Consider the following 19,169-nt stretch of genomic DNA (forward strand, 5'->3'; position numbering starts at 1 on the left):
TGCACGGATGTATTACACGTTCGTCAGAATAAGCCCTAACAATAAGGCCCAGTTCACAGAGTTTTTGGGCCTTGATATTGACTCGGACACTGCGTCAGAATCAGCACCAAAAGACTTCCAAAACCGCCTCCCATTGATTTAATCTGAAATCAATGGGAGCCAGTAGCGGAAAAAAGAAAAAGCAGCACGTCCTTTCTTGCCGTGGTTCCGCCTCTGACCTCCCATCGAAATCAATGGGAGGCAGAAAATGCATTTTTCCCTGCGTTTTTGTCTGCTGTCCTCAATCGCCGCGGGCAAAAAACGTGGCAAGATAGTGTGGGCAGGTCAAAATCTGCCTCAAAATTCGGTGCGCGGTTCCAGGCGGTCGCAGGTGCGCATGCGCGGGAGTTTGCGGGTGCGCGTGATCGGTCGCACGGGCGGCAGTATTTGACGGCCCCCATGACGACCCCCATGCCATCAGGGGGGGTATTATGGGTACTGATGTGAGAGGCCCGGCCAAACCTAATTGAAAGGGGGGCCCGCAGCTCACGACATTCTTTTGGTGAAAAAAACAAGCCCCATTGCAGGGGCCTGTTTTTTTTTCTACCAAAGGCAATTCGCGGCAGTTGCCGGGCCCCCCTTTCAATTAGGTTTGGCCGGGCCTCTCACATCAGTACCCATAATACCCCCCCTGATGGCGGCCCTGGGTACCATGATATAGTGCTGGACGGAGTACCGTTAACAGGCGGTGCCACGGTAGGGGGGCCCAGAAAATTTAGCTGTAGAGGGCCCTGAAATTCCTGATGGCGGCCCTGCGGCAGTCAATTGACTTTAACCCCTATGTATGTGCTGCCGTAGGACGAACAATTAGAGGTCGCCTTGTCGTGGCAGGTTGGCTCACACAATTTGATCAAACTGTGCGCTAAGAACCTCCCTATTGTAAGTAGATTTAGCAGTAATGCATATTTATTTATAGTTAGTGGCTTAGGTGGCATTAGTGTTCGCAGTGTGCTGTCACCATTTTCTTGTGTGCTGTATAAATTTGCAGTCATAGGCGTTCTTGCACCTGTATTGTAATGACGGGGTAGGGAGACAGACAGGTTGAGCCCTAATCTACCAGCCACTCAGTCCCTGCCTACTTGCATGTCCCGTCCTAGGCGACGGCGTGCAACTGGGCGACGGTCCCTACGCTCAATATGTGCACGACAGACAAACAGACAAGGGTACACAGAAGCTAAGGGAAATGGGGCAGTTGCCCACGGCAACAAGAGTAGTGAACGAGCCGAGTCAAACCAGGAGTGTACGAGGTACCAAACGCAGAGCAGGAGAGTAGTCAGTAAAGCCAGGGTCAATATGAAGCAGAGGACAATAGTACAATCAGCAGCAGCAGAGCCAGGAAACAGGCAGAATCACAGGCAAAGGCAGGAAAGGCAGGAAAGGCAGGAAATGAAGGTATAAATAGACAGAGGGCGGGAGCTAGCTCCGTCTGGCCAGGCTGTGATAGGCTCTCCCACTCCTCAGCCTCCCAGCCTGAGTGGTAGAAGATCGAGTCACTCTATCAGACTTAGGAGCAGGTGCAGACTGATTAACCACGGGCGTCGACACAGAAACTGTGTCTGGTAGATCCTTTACAGTACCCCCCCCCTTTTATGAGGGGCCACTGGACCCTTTCTAGGTGGACCTGGCTTATTGGGGAACCGAAGATGGAACCTCCTGAGCAATACCCCAGCGTGAACATCCCGGGCGGGTACCCAAGTCCTCTCCTCAGGCCCGTATCCTCTCCAATGGACCAGGTACTGGAGGTAGCCTTGGACCATCCTGCTGTCCACAATCTTGGCCACCTCGAATTCTACCCCTTCAGGGGTGAGAACAGGGACCGGAGGTTTCCTCGAGGTAACCAAGGATGGGGAGCAGCGTTTCAGGAGGGAGGCATGAAACACGTTGTGTATTCGAAAAGACGGGGGTAACTCCAGTCGGAAGGAGACAGGGTTAAGGACTTCAATGACCTTGTACGGTCCTATAAACCAGGGAGCAAATTTTTTGGACGGGACTTTAAGGCGCAGATTTTTGGAAGACAGCCACACCAGATCCCCGACCACAAACAAGGGGTTAGCAGAACGTCTTCTATCTGCCTGAGTCTTTTGTATGCTCTGGGATGCCTCTAGGTCCTTCTGAACCCGGGCCCAGACTGTGCACAGTTCCCGATGAACGACATCTACCTCTGGATTGTTGGAACTACCAGGTGAAACGGAGGAGAACCGTGGATTAAACCCAAAATTACAGAAAAAGGGGGAGACCCCTGACGAGTTACTGACCCGGTTATTAAGGGAAAATTCGGCGAGGGAAATGAAGGAGACCTTAAATATTGTTCTAGAGACTGATTAGTCCTCTCGGTTTGGCCATTAGTTTCAGGATGGAAGGCCGAGGAGAAGGACAGATCAATCTCCAAATTTTACAGAAAGCTCTCCAAAACAATGAAACAAATTGTACCCCTCTGTCAGAAACAATATTGACAGGAACCCCATGGAGAAGCAGGATGTGTTTGACAAACAAGGTAGCTAACGTCTTAGCATTGGGTAGTTTCTTGAGGGGCACAAAGTGGCACATCTTACTGAAGCGGTCTACTACAACCCACACCACCGACTTGCCTTGAGATGGAGGCAGATCGGTGATAAAATCCATGGAGATATGGGTCCAAGGTCTCTGGGGAATGGGCAAAGAACATAGTAACCCGCTGGTCGGGACCTGGGAGTCTTGGACCTAGCACAAATTTCACAAGCGGCGACGTAGGCCTTAACGTCTTTAGGCAACCCAGGACACCAATAGTTTCTGCCAATGAGGTGCTTGGTACCCAGGATGCCTGGATGACCAGATAGTGCAGAGTCATGATTTTCCCTGAGTACCCTTAGCCGGAATTGCAGGGGAACAAACAGCTTGTTCTCAGGAACGTTCCCGGGAGCTGAACCTTGATCAGCCGCAATTTCGGAGACTAAGTCAGAATCAACAGAGGAAATGATTATACCTGGGGGCAAAACACAAGCAGGATCTTCCTCCGAAGGAGGGCTGGCCATGAAGCTACGCGACAGTGCATCAGCTTTAATATTTTTAGACCCAGCCCTATAGGTGACCAAAAAGTTGAATCTAGTAAAAAACAACGCCCATCAAGCTTGTCTCGGATTTAGCCTCCGGGCAGATTCTAGGAAAACCAGATTCTTGTGGTCGGTAAGGACCGTTACCTGGTGCCTAGCCCCCTCCAGGAAGTGGCGCCACTCTTCAAATGTCCATTTAATGGCTAAGAGTTTGCGGTTGCCAATGTCATAGTTACTCTCAGTGGGCGAGAACTTCCTGGAGAAGTAGGCACAGGGACGGAGATGGGTGAGGGACCTGGTACCCTGGGACAAGACAACACCCACTCCCACCTCGGAGGCGTCAACCTCCACGATGAATGGCTTAATTTGGTTAGGCTGAATCAGCACTGGGGCCGAGATAAAGCACTTCTTAAGGACCTCAAAAGCCTGGACCGCTTCTGGAGGCCAGTGGAGGAGATCAGCACCTTTGCGAGTAAGATCCGTAAGAGGCTTAGCGATGACCGAGAAGTTAGCAATAAATCTCCTGTAATAATTAGCAAACCCCAGAAAGCACTGTAACGCCTTCAGGGAGGCAGGTTGGACCCATTCAGCCACAGCCTGAACCTTGGCAGGGTTCATGCGGAATTCATGAGGAGTGAGGATTTGACCCAAAAATGGTATCTCCTGTACCCCAAACACACATTTTTCGGTTTTAGCAAACAGTTTGTTTTCCCGAAGGGCCTGGAGCACCTTCCTGACATGCTCAATGTGGGAGGACCAGTCCTTGGAAAACACAAGTATGTCATCAAGGCACACTACAAGAAATACCCCCAGGTAGTCTCTTAAAATCTCATTTATGAAATTCTGGAAGACCGCGGGAGGATTACACAACCCAAAGGGCATGACAAGGTATTCGAAATGACCTTCGGGCATGTTAAACACAGTCTTCCACTCATCCCCCTCTCTGATGCGGATAAGGTTATAAGCCCCCTGTAGATCAAACTTAGAGAACCATTGAAGAGATCAGGAATCAAAGGAAGGGGGTACTGGTTCCTTACAGTGACCTTATTCAAGTTTCGGTAATCGATGCACGGCCTAAGACCACCATCCTTCTTCCCTACGAAGAAGAAGCCAGCACCTACCGCAGAAGTAGAGGGGCGAATGTAACCCTTGGCCAGGCATTCCTGAATATACTCTCTCATGGCTTCACGTTTGGGACAAGAGAGATTAAATATCCTACCCTTAGGGAGCTTAGCTCCTGGTACCAAATCAATTGCGCAATCAAATTCTCTATGAGGAGGTAACACTTCGGAGGCCTTTTTAGAAAAAAACATCAGCGAAGTCCTGAATAAACTCAGGTAGAGTGTTCTCCTCCTCAGGGAGAGAAATAAAATTAACAGAAAAACATGACGTCATGCATTCATTACCCCATTTGGTAAGATCCCCAGTATTCCAGTTAAACGTGGGATTATGCATCTGCAACCAGGGAAGGCCTAAAACCAAATCGGACGATAATCCCTGCATCACCAGTACAGAGAACTGCTCCAAATGCATGGAGCCAACAAGGAGTTCAAAAACAGGGGTATGCTGCGTAAAATAACCATTAGCAAGAGGAGTGGAGTTGATACCCACTACCGGGACAGGTTTAGGCAAATCAATCAATGGCATAGCTAGAGACATAGCAAATTCCACAGACATAATATTAGCAGAAGACAATAGTACAAGCAGCAGCAGAGCCAGGAAACAGGCAGAATCACAGGCAAAGGAGGAGCAGGAAATGAAGGTATAAATAGAGAGAGGGCAGGAGCTAGCTCCGACTGGCCAGGCTGTGATAGGCTCTCCCACTCCTCAGCCTCCCAGCCTGAGTGCTAGAAGATCGAGTCACTCTATCAGACTTAGGAGCAGGTGCAGACTGATTAACCACGGACGTCGACACAGAAGCTGTGTCTGGCAGATCCTTTACATGTATACATATTTTGTTTCATTTTGCTGGAATATGCTGTTCAAACTTTTGTGTTGTTTATGTGATTCATATATGTCGGGTTAGTGACTGCCTCCATTTTTTGATCTTGCACTCCTCCCATTCTGCCCTGGGTGATTTTAATTAGTTTAATGTAGGTTCCTACCATCCCCAAGAATATGTAGGTTTAGTCCCAGTTCTGGGTGTATGTGCAGCGTAGGTTCCCACCTCATAGAGGACACCTTTTCGTGGCAGGTGGGCTCACACAATTTTATCAAAATGTGCGCTAAGATCCTCCCTATTGTAAACACAGAAAAAGGCCATACTTGCAAATGGACACAGCCAGGTCAGAAAATGCTGATGAAGGAGTGAGCAGGTGCTTTAAATAATAATAGCCACTCCCACTGGTCTTGAGGGGAGTGGTGTGTGGTGCATGGGATGTGTAGTAAGAAATAAATGAATAGTGTGTGTGTGCAAGTGTAATACTATGAGTGAAATATAGGGGGCAGTAATGAGTAAAGTGCCTCAATAGAAATAAAATGGATAATGGGGTGCAAGTGTGTGAAACATGGAGGGATAGTGTGTACGTCATGAGGCACAACGTGTATAGCCAGGTAGAAGCCTATTTGTGACGCCTTGATAGTTCATAGAGCGGGCTACCCTGCTTGCTATGCCAAACAACAACACACCATGCTCTCCCAGCATCAAAGACCCAGCTGTGTCCAAGAGAAGCGAATATATGTAGTAATGAAAAATACCTGGGGTATTAGTAATCATTTTGGCCAAAAGGACGCAAGCTCGCAATCCACGACAAGGATCCCCAGACTTGCGAGTCCCTAACTCCTTAAATGGAACAGAACGTTCCTGATGTACAAACAGAACCGATAAAAACAAGGGGACATATATGAAAACACAGAAAAAGGCCATACTTGCAAATGGACACAGCCAGGTCAGAAAATGCTCAAGACCAGTGGGAGTGGCTATTATTATTTAAAGCACCTGTTAGGGACTCGCAAGTCTGGGGATCCTTGTCGTGGATTGCGAGCTTGCGTCCTTTTGGCCAAAATGATTACTAATACCCCAGGTATTTTTCATTACTACATATATTCGCTTCTCTTGGACACAGCTGGGTCTTTGATGCTGGGAGAGCATGGTGTGTTGTTGTTTGGCATAGCAAGCAGGGTAGCCCGCTCTATGAACTATCAAGGCGTCACAAATAGGCTTCTACCTGGCTATACACGTTGTGCCTCATGACGTACACACTATCCCTCCATGTTTCACACACTTGCACCCCATTATCCATTTTATTTCTATTGAGGCACTTTACTCATTACTGCCCCCTATATTTCACTCATAGTATTACACTTGCACACACACACTATTCATTTATTTCTTACTACACATCCCATGCACCACACACCACTCCCCTCAAGACCAGTGGGAGTGGCTATTATTATTTAAAGCACCTGCTCACTCCTTCATCAGCATTTTCTGACCTGGCTGTGTCCATTTGCAAGTATGGCCTTTTTCTGTGTTTTCATATATGTCCCCTTGTTTTTATCGGTTCTGTTTGTTCCTCCCTATTGTAAGTAGATTTAGCAGTAATGCATAGTTATTTATATTTAGTGGCTTAGGTGTCATTAGTGTTCGCAGTGTGCTGTTGCCATTTTCTTGTGTGCTGTATATGAATATATATGTATATACTGTATATTTGTACATTATATATATGTATATATATATATATATATATATATATATATATATATAAACCATTCAGCGTAACAATATCAGTATCTGGCACCAAGACATTAGCAGAAAAGTTCTGTAAGCACTCGGCTGTTTCTGTCAGTCCCATAGACATTAAATTGAGCAGTGAGCGCATGCTCATCCTCTCCATTCAAGCTCCTCCTCACTGTGGGCAATGCAATGAGGAGAATCTGGGGGTATAGAATGCCCGTTCTCATGATCAGTGGGGGTTCCAGCTGTGGGGCTCCTGAACAATCAGACAATTATCAGCTATCCTGTGAAAAGGTGATAATTGTCGATTTGGGACAACCCTTTTAACTCGTTCAGAAATTTGTGCTACAGTAGCTCTTCTAAAGGTTTAGACCAGACAGGTTCGGTCTTAGGCAAGTGGACACCATTTGCAGGGTTATTTTGGTGCCCCTCCCATATTACATATATTCCACATAAATAATGCCGGTATCTACTGTTTACATAAATAATGCCGGTATATACTCTATACATAAATAATACCTTTAACTGTATACACTATATAAAAAATGCACCAGAATTCTGGCTCAAATTGAGCCAGAAACATGGCATACATAATATGTGGCACATTTATTAAGGTGCGTGGCTCAAAAAATGTGGCAACATTTTGTTGCAAAAAACTGTCCTAAACTAAGTCAACTAATATGTGGTATAAGGAAGAGAAAAGTGTTGATCATGTCTAGCAAGATGCACCAAATTTATCATGTAGCATGCAACCACTTTTAGAAACTCTGCCCCCGTGTATAAGTTTACCTGTAGTATTTCTTCAAATAGTGGCATATATGTGGGTATATGTTGATATATATTGATATATAATATTAGAAAAGTGTTTACACATTCCTGATTCTTTTTATAAATGTCTGTTGTTAAGTCTCTTTTAAGAGTTGTCAACTCGGTACTTTAATGTGGTTCTTTCCTATGATCATTTTGCAGGTTGAGATAGTGATGTCTTTGCTTGGAATGTTTTGCCCCCCACTGTTTGAAACAATTGGAAATTTAGAAGATTACCATCCACGGGTGGCATTAAAGTGGCAGTTGGGAAGAATCTTTGCTTTGTTCCTTGGCAATCTATATACATTCTTGCTGGCTTTGATGGATGATGTTAATGAGAAAGTAAGAATTAAATTACTCAGTGCTCAAACTGTATGTAACATGCATTTATTAATATCAGTATCTAAAACTAATCTTTTGATTTATTTTGTGGACAGTTAGCTCAAGAGGAATCCATAAAGAATATAACTTACTGGACTTTATACAACTACTACAATTTAAGCTCAAACATAAATGGAACGGACACCACACCACCACCACTACATCCTTCTGATGTCCCTAGGGGTCCCTGCTGGGAAACTAATGTTGGAGTTGTAAGAAGAGTTACTGTATTATATCAATATAAAATGCTGATTTATGTCCTCCTCATATGGAAGTCTACCATTATAATTTCTGCACTTTTTAGCAGTGATATGGTTTTTAAATGATTCTGTGCTACCTGCAAAATGCACCTAAGCCAAATCTAAAATTTTGAGCTCTGCAGTGAGGACATGATAAGTGGGGGGCTGCATTCACTAACATTCAGTTAAACTAAAGAATGAAATAAAAAATAATATAAAAATAAACTACTAAACACTGAGCAACTTAAAGGCTATGCACACCTTTGAAATCGTGTAGTTTTTTTTTATATATAAATGTCTATCAGAGTGTTTGGTGCAACTTTCTAAATACTTTTTATTGAAAATTATTTTTACTTTTTGAGATACAGCTGCTTTGTATCCTGTATACAGAGCAGCTGTATCTTGCGCAAAGATCTGAATCCGTCAGGTCAGCGGCACTGATGGGTTCAGTGACAGCAAGTCCCATGCAGGATCCACCTGTTATTGATCAAGTTATGAACTTAGATGTGATCGGTAACAGCTTGATCCTGCGTGTCAGATACATGCAGGACCCGCTGACACTGAACACATCAGTGCCACTGACCTGACGGATACAGGATTCAACGCTAGATACAGCTGCAGGATACAAAGCAGCTGTATCTCAAAAAGGAAAAATTATTTTTAATAAAAAGTATTTAGAAAGTGGCACCAAACACACACATTTTTATTAAACAATAAAAACCAAAAACGATTTCAAAGGTGTACATAGCCTTTAATGAGCGAGAATATCTTTTGATTACATAACATCAATCTAACATACTAGAGCATGAGAATATACGGGATAAAAATCCAAACATTTTAGATCTGAGAACCCCGTTGTCGATGTCACAGAGCTGCAAAGCATAGCACATTGACATAGGAGAGCTAAATCCTAAATTGCAGAAATCCATATTTCTTTTAAGCTCTTAATCCGGTTTATGCTTAAGATTAACACCTTGCTACTCGAAACATAGTCTGCAATAAGGAAATATTATCAGACAATTGTGCCTATAAGATTCAAGTGGTAAGCTCTTAATCATAACCCATTCCTGATATAAGATTTTTTTTCAGGCTTACAAATTGGTTGTCAAAAATGTTGGTCCAGTGGTAGATTCACTTTTATGGCCAACATAATATATCAAATTAATCAGATATTCTTGTATTTATTTATTTATTTTTTGTTTTAAAGGGGTTTTCCCATCAGAGACATTTATGACATATCCACAGGCAGGGCGTAGCTAAAGGCTCATGGGCCCTAGTGCAAAACTTCCTCATGAGCCCCCCAACTTCTCTTCATGGCCAAAGAGACAGCATATCTATAACACTACGATCCCTACTACTATGGATAAGATAAAATATGGCGCCATAGAAGACTGTATCACATCTGATAGGCTTAGCTACAGGGCCCAGCGGACAGTATCACACATGATAGGCTTAGCTACAGGGCCCAGCGGACAGTATCACACATGATAGGCTTAGATACAGGGCCCAGCGGACGATATCACACATGATAGGCTTAGCTACAGGGCTCAGCGAATAGTGTCACACATAATAGGCTTAGCTACACGGCCCAGCGGACTGTATCACACATGATAGGCTTAGATACAGGGCCCAGCGGACAGTATCACACATGGTAGACTTAAATATTCCTCAGACCTATGTGTGATGCTGTCTGCTGGGCCCTTTATCTAAGCCTAGCACATGGTAGGCTTAGATACAGGGCCCAACAGACAGTATCACACATAGACCCTGTATCTAAGCTTTTCATGTGCTAGGCTTAGATACAGGGCCCAGCATACAGTTTTACACATAGGCCCTGTATCTAAGCCTTTCATGTGCTAGGCTTAGATATAGAGCCCAACAGACCGTATCACACATGTAGGCTTTACATATAGGCCCCAACAGACAGTGACACACATGGAAAAAAGTTAGAGGTCCAGCACACGATATGATATGAAAAAATACAAAACTGTTTATTTAAGTCAAAATTAAAACAAGAAATTAAAAAATCCCGGGAGAGAATCACTATGCGTTTCGAACTTTTAGGCGTTCTCTCCCGGGATTTTTTAACTTCTTGTTTTAATTTTGACTTAAATAAACAGTTTTGTATTTTTTCATATCATATCATGTGCTGGACCTCTAACTTTTTTATTGGATTTCTACCTACTCCGGACGTAGCTCTCTTGCCCGTGCATCGAATAATCATGGAATGTGGCGTCCTTACTTGAGTATGTGAGTGGTGACCGGACCAATTGTATTTTCTAGTGACACACATAGGCCTTTTATCTAAGCCTACCTTGTGGTAGGCTTAGAAATATGGCCCCAGAAAACCGTAATGTGGGCCCTGTATCTTAACTTATCGCATGGTAGGCTTAGATACAGGGCCCCAGCAGACAGTAATCTGTGCCCTGTATCTAAGCCTACCAAATGGTAGACTTGGATACAGGGCCCCAGCAGGCAGAAATTGTATAATCCCTCACCCACCCCCAGCGCTTTCAGGAACCCGGGATCTCCTGACTCCCAGAAAGTGATGGACGGGGCGGAGTCAGTGACGGTGGGGGAGTCAGTGACATTCGCCTAGCCATGACCTAGGCGAGTGTCACCATCGGCACTTTCTGGGAGACAGGAGAGCCTGCCGACATTCTGACCTGTAATCCTCCACTGTTGGACCCCTCGGCGGACATCGCTTCAATGGGTTTACACAGTGGACAGCGTGGTACGGGGGACCTGTGGAGGCTACGCTGTTTCCGTAATTAACGGTCGGAAATCACACGATTCAGCCACAACATAGAGTGGTAGAATGGCATTTAGGGGGCCCCGTTCTAGAGATAGGCGCGGGTCCCAGAGGTTGGACCCGCATCTATCTGACATTTATGACATATATATCCTGTGGATATGTCATAAATTTCTCTGATGGGAAGACCCCTTTAAATCTGTTGATTATGCAATAAATTATTACAAAATTAAGGCTTTTGTCTTATATTAATATCTGGTCTTTGCTTTCAGATTTCTATATTACAGGTGATTTAAAAAAAGTTTAGCAGTAACCTGTAATACTACTACTACTACTACTACTACTACTACTTCTACTACCAATAATAATAATAATAATAATAATAATAATAAAATTGTAATAAGCAAGGTTCCAAAGAACTAACAACTTGCCCTAACATTTCTTTCTGGATCACATCTGTGGACACATTGTCCCACATTTACTTATTCTGTCTAATAGTTATACAGTGTAAATTTAGACCAGACAGTCACAAAAAGCAGTAAATTTATAACAGTTGAGCATGCTGTATAATAATTTTGCGCATCTTGCATGACCTGTTGGAAACTTTTCTCTTCCTTATACCACCTTTGATTTGGTCTATTTTGCGCCACAATTCTGTGCCAGTTTTTTGCCGAACTTTGGTGCATTTTAAGCCTCCTTTCCGGTAAGACATGCCCCCTTTCTCACTAAATCAACCCTCTTTTTTGAGAAACTTTTAAAAAGTATCTAGTGAGGTACAAACATCAAAATTGCGCCAAGTTGCACCAAATTGCACCAAAATTTTATGCATTTTTCAACACATTCTAGACTTAAGCACAGTAGTAAATCTGCCACATTATATTGCTACCAAGCAGGAATATTGTGATCATTTGTAGTTACACTCTATATATTACGGTAGCGGCTCAATCAAATCCCACATCATATTATCAAATCTCTCATAATCTACTTTGTTTTTCAATGCTTGCATCCCAATTAGGAATTTGTAAGACTGACCGTATCTGACATTCTAGTGACATATGTCACTATCCTAGTTGGGGATTTCCTCCGTGCCTGTTTCGTAAGATTCATGAATTACTGTTGGTGCTGGGACCTGGAAGCCGGATTTGTAAGTTATTTCATGTCTCAATATTTAATATTTTTTTTCTTGCATTTTGCTTCAGATTTGTTTCTTTTTTTTAATCAAACAATGTTTACTCATTTATTGGAGAAAGCACACGAGCGTTATAATGGCATTAACAAGGTATGCATAAGAAATATTCTCATATGCCAAATTGCATCCAGAAGCTAATGTAACAGAACAGCCTTCAACTCTGGTTTTTATAAGTATTTTATTAAAGAAATTTAAAGAAAACATACAAAAGGCAACAGATAACCCATGCAGGGGGAGTATAAAGGGAATAGAAGAGTAAAGCACAGGGAATAGTCTGGTAATACAATTAGCAGGGCAATAGATGTAGTAGAGTTAAGCAAGATAATTGAATAAAACAGGGGTAAATATCTAGGATAGATACAATATTGCAAGGTAAACGTGTACTTTGCAGTGTGATGAAACATTGCATATTTGGGTCAAGAGAGGAGGACATCCACCAATTGCCATATTTTAAGAAACAACTTCATGCGATCAGTACCTATGGATAAAAATTTCTTATAGATTATATTAACTCTAGCAATAATCGCTTAGTATGAGAGGGTGTTCGACACATGGAGGCAGAGTGCCAAGTAAGATAAAAAATTTAGCCATGTCAAACTGGGCATACATGAGCCTAGTAGCCTATCGCCAAGAAGGCAGAGGTAGCAGACACTGGGCTGAGACCATCACTTATGGTACATAGCGCCCATCATAGCCATGAAAGCAAGTAGCTAGTACCAAAGTATACATGATATGAAGGTGTAAATGAACTAAGTCCTATAAAGGATTTTAAGATAGTATCGGCGAGAGTTACTTGCGAGCTTTCTCTGATAAGCGTTTCACTGTAGAGTTGCCATTTTGTCAGGGTCAATTGTGAACCAATATCCTCCTTCCATTGTAACAAAAATGGAAATGTTAAATCCCCCGGTGGAGAATTTAGACGACTTTGAAAAAAAATAAAAATCATACCCGTTTTGAATGGGTTATATGTGGCTTTACGATTAAGAGGAGAGAAATTAACGGTTACATGGTGTCTGAGAAGAGTAGCTAGAAAAGAGAATATTTGTTGTAACCTGAAGTTCTCCTTCACCAGAGGGTGGTACATATTTCTAAAGTAAGCTATGTCCGTTAGTTTACCCCGTAAAAGAAAATCCTGTACATGTGTAAGGTTATTTAGGATCCACCCAGAAAATACGGACACATTCATCACTGAGGGGAAGATTGGGTTCTGGAATAGAGGTAGAACAGGTGATGCTTCAGGCTGTAGCTTGTCATTCACACTCACAAAAGTATAGAGTAATATGTGAGAAAGGAACTCTGAACTGTTTCGAAATACTAGCAGAGCTCCACATATGGGCAGGACAATTTGGACCCAGTAAGGAGCAGTTTTTTGCAGGCAGAAAATTGTGCCTGGAAAAGTCAGCTCTGGTTTTTTTTAAGTTATTTTGCAACACAGGCATTTTTTGACGCGATTTTTGACGTGTTTTTTACCTATTTCTTCAACAGGCAAAGGAAAAAACCACGAGAGCGGTTTTTGACATAAAACGCGTCAAAAAACGCGGTGTTTTTTCCGTCTCCCACTGATTTCAATGGGATTCTTGAGGCAGAAAACGCCTCAAGATAGAGCATCTCGCTTCTTTTTCCCGTGAGCGTTTTTTACTGCTCGCGGGGAAAAAACGCCTTCACCTACCACTGAAACTAATGGGAGTTAATTTTGGTCTTTTTTGCTGTTGTTTTTGCCGCGGTTACCACGGCAAAAAACGTGTCAAAAAACTTTGTGAACATGGCCTTAGGGCTTATACACGTGACGGATTTGCAGCATTTCCACATCAACTAGCAGACAATCCGCTGTGGAACATCCGGACCATTTCATGCGTTTTTCTTACAGTGGAAAATAGTGTGTATTTTTTCTGTGTGTTTTTTTCTGCAATTTTTCACGGGCTGCGTGATAGTGATATTTCTTATTTCTGTGATGTCATTTCCACATCCTGTAAGAAATTCTGCAGCATTTCCGCAGCAAATTATGCAGTACATTGTAGTTTGCTGCGGAATTGTTGTTCCTCATTGATTTCACGGGCTGCGTGATAGTGATATTTCTTATTTCTGTGATGTCATTTCCACATCCTGTAAGAAATTCTGCAGCGTTTCCGCAGCAAATTATGCAGTACATTGTAGTTTGCTGCAGAATTGTTGTTCCTCATTAATTTCTATAGGTAAAAATCCAGGAAATCAGTCAATTTTCCACAGCAATAATTGACATTCGGTGGAAATAAAATTAGGCACCGCAGGTGACTTTCTGGACTGAATTTTTCTGCAGCATGTGGATGACATGGCACCCACTTTGCTGCTACTGTATTCCGCTGCGTATTTTCCACCCACAATTACGGACGGAAAATACGCAACAATTCCGTTACGTGTGGACAAGCCCTAATACTCTACTTTGTAAAGAACACAAGCAGAACCAGACTGTGCTGTACTATCAGAAAAATATATAGTAGAACACTAAGTACTGCTGCTAAAAACAAAATTACTTAAAGAGGCTCTGTCACCAGATTTTGCAACCCCTATCTGCTATTGCAGCAGATCGGCACTGCAATGTAGATTACAGTAACGTTTTTATTTTTAAAAAACGAGCATTTTTGGCCAAGTTATGACCATTTTTGTAGTTATGCAAATGAGGCTTTCAAAAGTCCAAGTGGGTGTGTTTAAAAGTAAAAGTCCAAGTGGGCGTGTATTAGGTGCGTACATCGGGGCGTTTTTAATACTTTTACTAGCTGGGCGCTGTGAAGAGAAGTAACATCCTCTTCTCTTCAGAACGCCCAGCTTGTGACAGTGCAGATCTGTGACGTCACTCACAGGTCCTGCATCGTGACGGCCACATCGGCAGCAGAGGCTACAGTTGATTCTGCAGCAGCATCAGCGTTTGCAGGTAAGATCGACTTACCTGCAAACGCTGATGCTGCTGCAGAATCAACTGTAGCCTCTGGTGCCGATGTGGCTGTCACGATGCAGGACCTGTGAGTGACGTCACAGATCTGCACTGTCACAAGCTGGGCGTTCTGAAGAGAAGAGGATGTTACTTCTCATCAGAGCGCCCAGCTAGTGAAAGTATTAAAAACGCCCCGATGTACGCACCTAATACACGCCCACTTGGACTTTTACTTTTAAACACACCCACTTGGACTTTTGCAAGCCTCATTTGCATAACTACAAAAATGGTCATAACTTGGCCAAAAATGCTCGTTTTTTAAAAATAAAAACGTTACTGTAATCTACATTGCAGCGCCTATCTGCTGCAATAGCAGATAGGGGTTGCAAAATCTGGTGACAGAGCCTCTTTAAGAGTATTGAAATAATTATATCAATCTATATAGGTAAGCACTATTGAGGGTTTAAAAAAAATAAATAAACAAAATAATAACTTAACCCGTTAGTGACCGGCCCATAGTCTTTTTACGTCGGTCACTAACGGGCCTTATTCCGATGCCATAGACTTTTTACGTCGCGGCATCGGAATAAGTAAACAGAGCAGGGAGCTGTCAAATCTCCCTGCTCTCAGCTGCCAGTGGCAGCTGAGGGCTGGGGGCGTCCCTGCTCTGCCGGGCGAGATCGATATTAGTATCGATCTCACCCGTTTAACCCCTCAGATGCGGTGCTCAATAGCGAGCACCGCATCTGAGTGGTTTTGGAGAGAGGTAGGGAGCTCCCTCTCATCCCACCGACACCCGGCGATAAAATCGCTGATTGTCTGTGTCTCCCATGGCAGCCGGGGGCCTAATAAAGGCCCCCAGGTCTGCCTGTAGCGAATGCCTGCTAGGTCATGCCGGAGGCATGACCTAGCAGATGCCTGTCCGTTTTAAACGGACAGGCAGTAATACACTGCAATACAAAAGTATTGCAGTGTATTATAATAGCGATCGGAGAATCGCATAGTGAAGTCCCCTAGTGGGACTAGTAAAAAAGTAGAAAAAAAAGTTTAATAAAGTTAATAAAAAAAATAAAAAAAATAAAAATGAAAAACCCACTTTTTCCCCTTACAAAATGCTTTACTATTAAAAAACCAAAATAAAGTTAAAAAGTTACACATATTTGGTATCGCCGCGTCCGTAATGACCCCGACTATAAAGCTATTACATTACTTAACGCCGTAAAAAAATTAAATAAAAAATGACGGAAAAATTGCTGTTTTCTGTGAATCCTGACTTTAAAAAAATGTGATTAAAAAGTGATCAAAAAGTCGCATCTACTCCAAAATGGTACCAATAAAAACTACAAGTATTCCCACAAAAAAAAAGCCCTCATACAACTGAATCGGCGAAAAAATAAAAACGTTACGGCTCTTCAAATATGGAGACACAAAAACAAATAATTTTGAAAAAAAGCGTTTTTACTGTGTAAAAGTAGTAAAACATACAAAAACTATACAAATTTGGTATCGTTGCAATCATAACAACCCGCTAAATAAACTTATTGTGTTATTTATACCACACGGTAAACGGCGTAGATTTAGGATGCAAAAAAGAGTGGCGAAATGTCAGATTTTTTTCTATCCCCTCCCAAAAAAAGTTAATAAAAGTTAATCAATAAATAATATGTACCTCAAAATGGTGCTATTAAAAAATACAACTTGTCCCGCAAAAAACAAGACCTTATACAGCTATGTCGACGCAAAAATAAAAGAGTTATAGCTCTTGGAATGCGACAAAGGAAAAACATAAAAAATAGCCTGGTCATTAAGGTGTAAAATAGGCTGGTCATTAAGGGGTTAAAAAAATGGAATAAAAAAAAAAAATTCAAACGTAGTAATTCTAGAAGCATTCTAATTTAATGTCAATTTACAAAAAATAATTACAATATATAAAAATAAAATTTGTTTAATAATTACATTTATACAATTTTCACCACAATAGAAAAATGGAAATGAAAAAATAAAGTGCAATTAGTAAAATAACTTGATAATTAAACTAATGTCTAAATAAATGGCACATTTGCAAATTATTTCATTAAAGTCACATAGTTCATATTCTGTATCATTTTTTAGAAGAAATATAAAACATGTATAGAAAATTCATCAAGATGGGTCAAAATAGAAAATTAAATCGAAAGATAAAAAAAAAAACACCATATATATATATATATATATGTATATATATATATAGGTGTGTATATATATATATATATATATATATATGTATATACATATACCCCCAAAGAACAGTTCCTAAATTACTCATCATCTATGGTTCTATATTTAAATATGAATTTGTATCTTCAAAATTAATCTTATTAAGTTTATGCAACTAGTAAATTAAGTTTTATGTTATATCCATCAAGTCATTAGGTAATTCACAATTTATAATGTTATGGCATATCATTAGGATATGACATAATATTATGATTGGTGGGGGTCCAATCTCTGGGATCCCCGCAGATCCCTAGAATGAAGAGTCCAAGATCACTTCATCTCATTCCCTGCACAGCGATGCTCCTGGCCATCCACTGTGCGGACTTTGTCATAATCCTGAGAGCATTTTGAAGGTATACCAGCTTGAGAAAGTCAATAGATCACAGAAAATCCATAAGAATACATTGTCATGGCCACATCCTTGGCCATTGCCTCCAGCTCCTCCCGCCATGTACTTGCGACTCCCTGTGGTGTTCTTGTCCCCGGCTAATACCACGCCTCTGCTCGATTCAATGCTGCCTGCAGCCTCCCTTTCCGACAATCTCCCTCAGTTCCTCTGCCGGCCACTAGAGCTTGCTTTGACTCTCCTTTTCTTAAATAGCCAGCATGCAAATTCATACAGATTTCCCAGGCACTTAAGGTACCCCCTCCCATTGTTCTTTGCCTGAGCAATTAGGTTCTTAGTCTGGCTTGCTAGTACTGTTCTTCTGTGTATTCATTAGATTTTTTTATTGCTAACCCTGAATGAGCTTGATCATCCCTGTCTTCCACCTGCTCTCACCTTTTGCCTGTTCACCATGACAACCGTCTGCCGCCTGCCCTGGCCTCTGGCTTTGCTAAACTTGAGTGAATGTCTGCCCTGACCTACGCATTAGTCCGGACCTTGCATCGGTCTGCTATTATTGTACCGCCTCTGTCTATGTTGGTCGTTTCCAGCAAAAACTACTTGCATAGTGACCTGGGGATTCTTGCAGCCAAGTCTACATCTCTGTACAGTGGTTATAGGGTGAATACTTAGCTACCCTTTAGACTCTGCTCCCCAGATTAACCCTGTGCCAAATCTGTTGGCAACACAGTGGGTGCACACCATCTTTTTTTTGGCCCCGTGAAAGTTACTAACATCTACGAGTCCCGTGACATAGTTTAATTAGTTCTGAGTCACCTAGCAATGTCACGCACATATAAGGCCATTGAGAAAGAGGAATAAGCTCCCATAATGCCTCTAGTGATAATAGGTAATTAAGCTATATCACTTTACCGGAGTACTGCTTATATGAGACACAGATGCACTCACATGAATGTTGCTGTGTCATGTATGGCAATGAAGGGCCTGCGGCACTCCGCTAGCACAGAAGCCCCTTTGTTCTGCTGATCGCTAGGGGTTCCAGCGGTGAGATCCTTTTCAATCTAACATTGATGGCCTATCTAAGTATGTCTGTCTAAGGCTATCAATGTATAATGCTGGAAAACCCCTTTAATATTCAATGACCCAATAATAAAAAATAATAAAAAATGGTGTTATATCAAGAGGTGTAAAAACATAAACATGTATGACTGAACCTAAATTGTGTGTTTTGTCTGGTTCAGCAGCTTGTTTGAGACAGGTTTATATTGACTCATTACAACAGTGACAAATTCTGTTTGAATTGGAAATTGAGAATGTTTAAAATAAATCACATGCCATTGTTACAAATGACACATGCTATCATGGATGTATCAGAATTTGTGACTAAACAACCAATTTTTAAAGAGGCTCTGTCACCACATTATAAGTGCCCTGTCTTGTACATAATGTGATCGGCAATGTAATGTAGATTACAGCAGTGTTTTTTATTTAGAAAACGATCATTTTTGACTGAGTTATGACCTATTTTAGCTTTATGCTATGAAGTT

At 42.0% G+C, this 19,169-nt stretch overlaps 1 protein-coding gene across 1 annotated transcript in view; it reads left to right on the forward strand.

The window, feature by feature from the left end:
- TMC2 (transmembrane channel like 2) overlaps positions 1-19,169 on the forward strand; it is a 189,441-nt gene that overhangs the window by 120,025 nt on the left and 50,247 nt on the right. Inside the window, exons 12-14 of the mRNA XM_075828240.1 lie at positions 7,714-7,893; positions 7,989-8,144; positions 11,939-12,067. Of these exons, the coding sequence (XP_075684355.1) occupies positions 7,714-7,893; positions 7,989-8,144; positions 11,939-12,067 (465 nt within the window). The remainder of the gene's footprint in view (positions 1-7,713; positions 7,894-7,988; positions 8,145-11,938; positions 12,068-19,169) is intronic.

The sequence above is a fragment of the Rhinoderma darwinii genome, chromosome 5, assembly GCF_050947455.1.
Source record: "Rhinoderma darwinii isolate aRhiDar2 chromosome 5, aRhiDar2.hap1, whole genome shotgun sequence".
Classification (NCBI taxonomy): domain Eukaryota; kingdom Metazoa; phylum Chordata; class Amphibia; order Anura; family Rhinodermatidae; genus Rhinoderma; species Rhinoderma darwinii.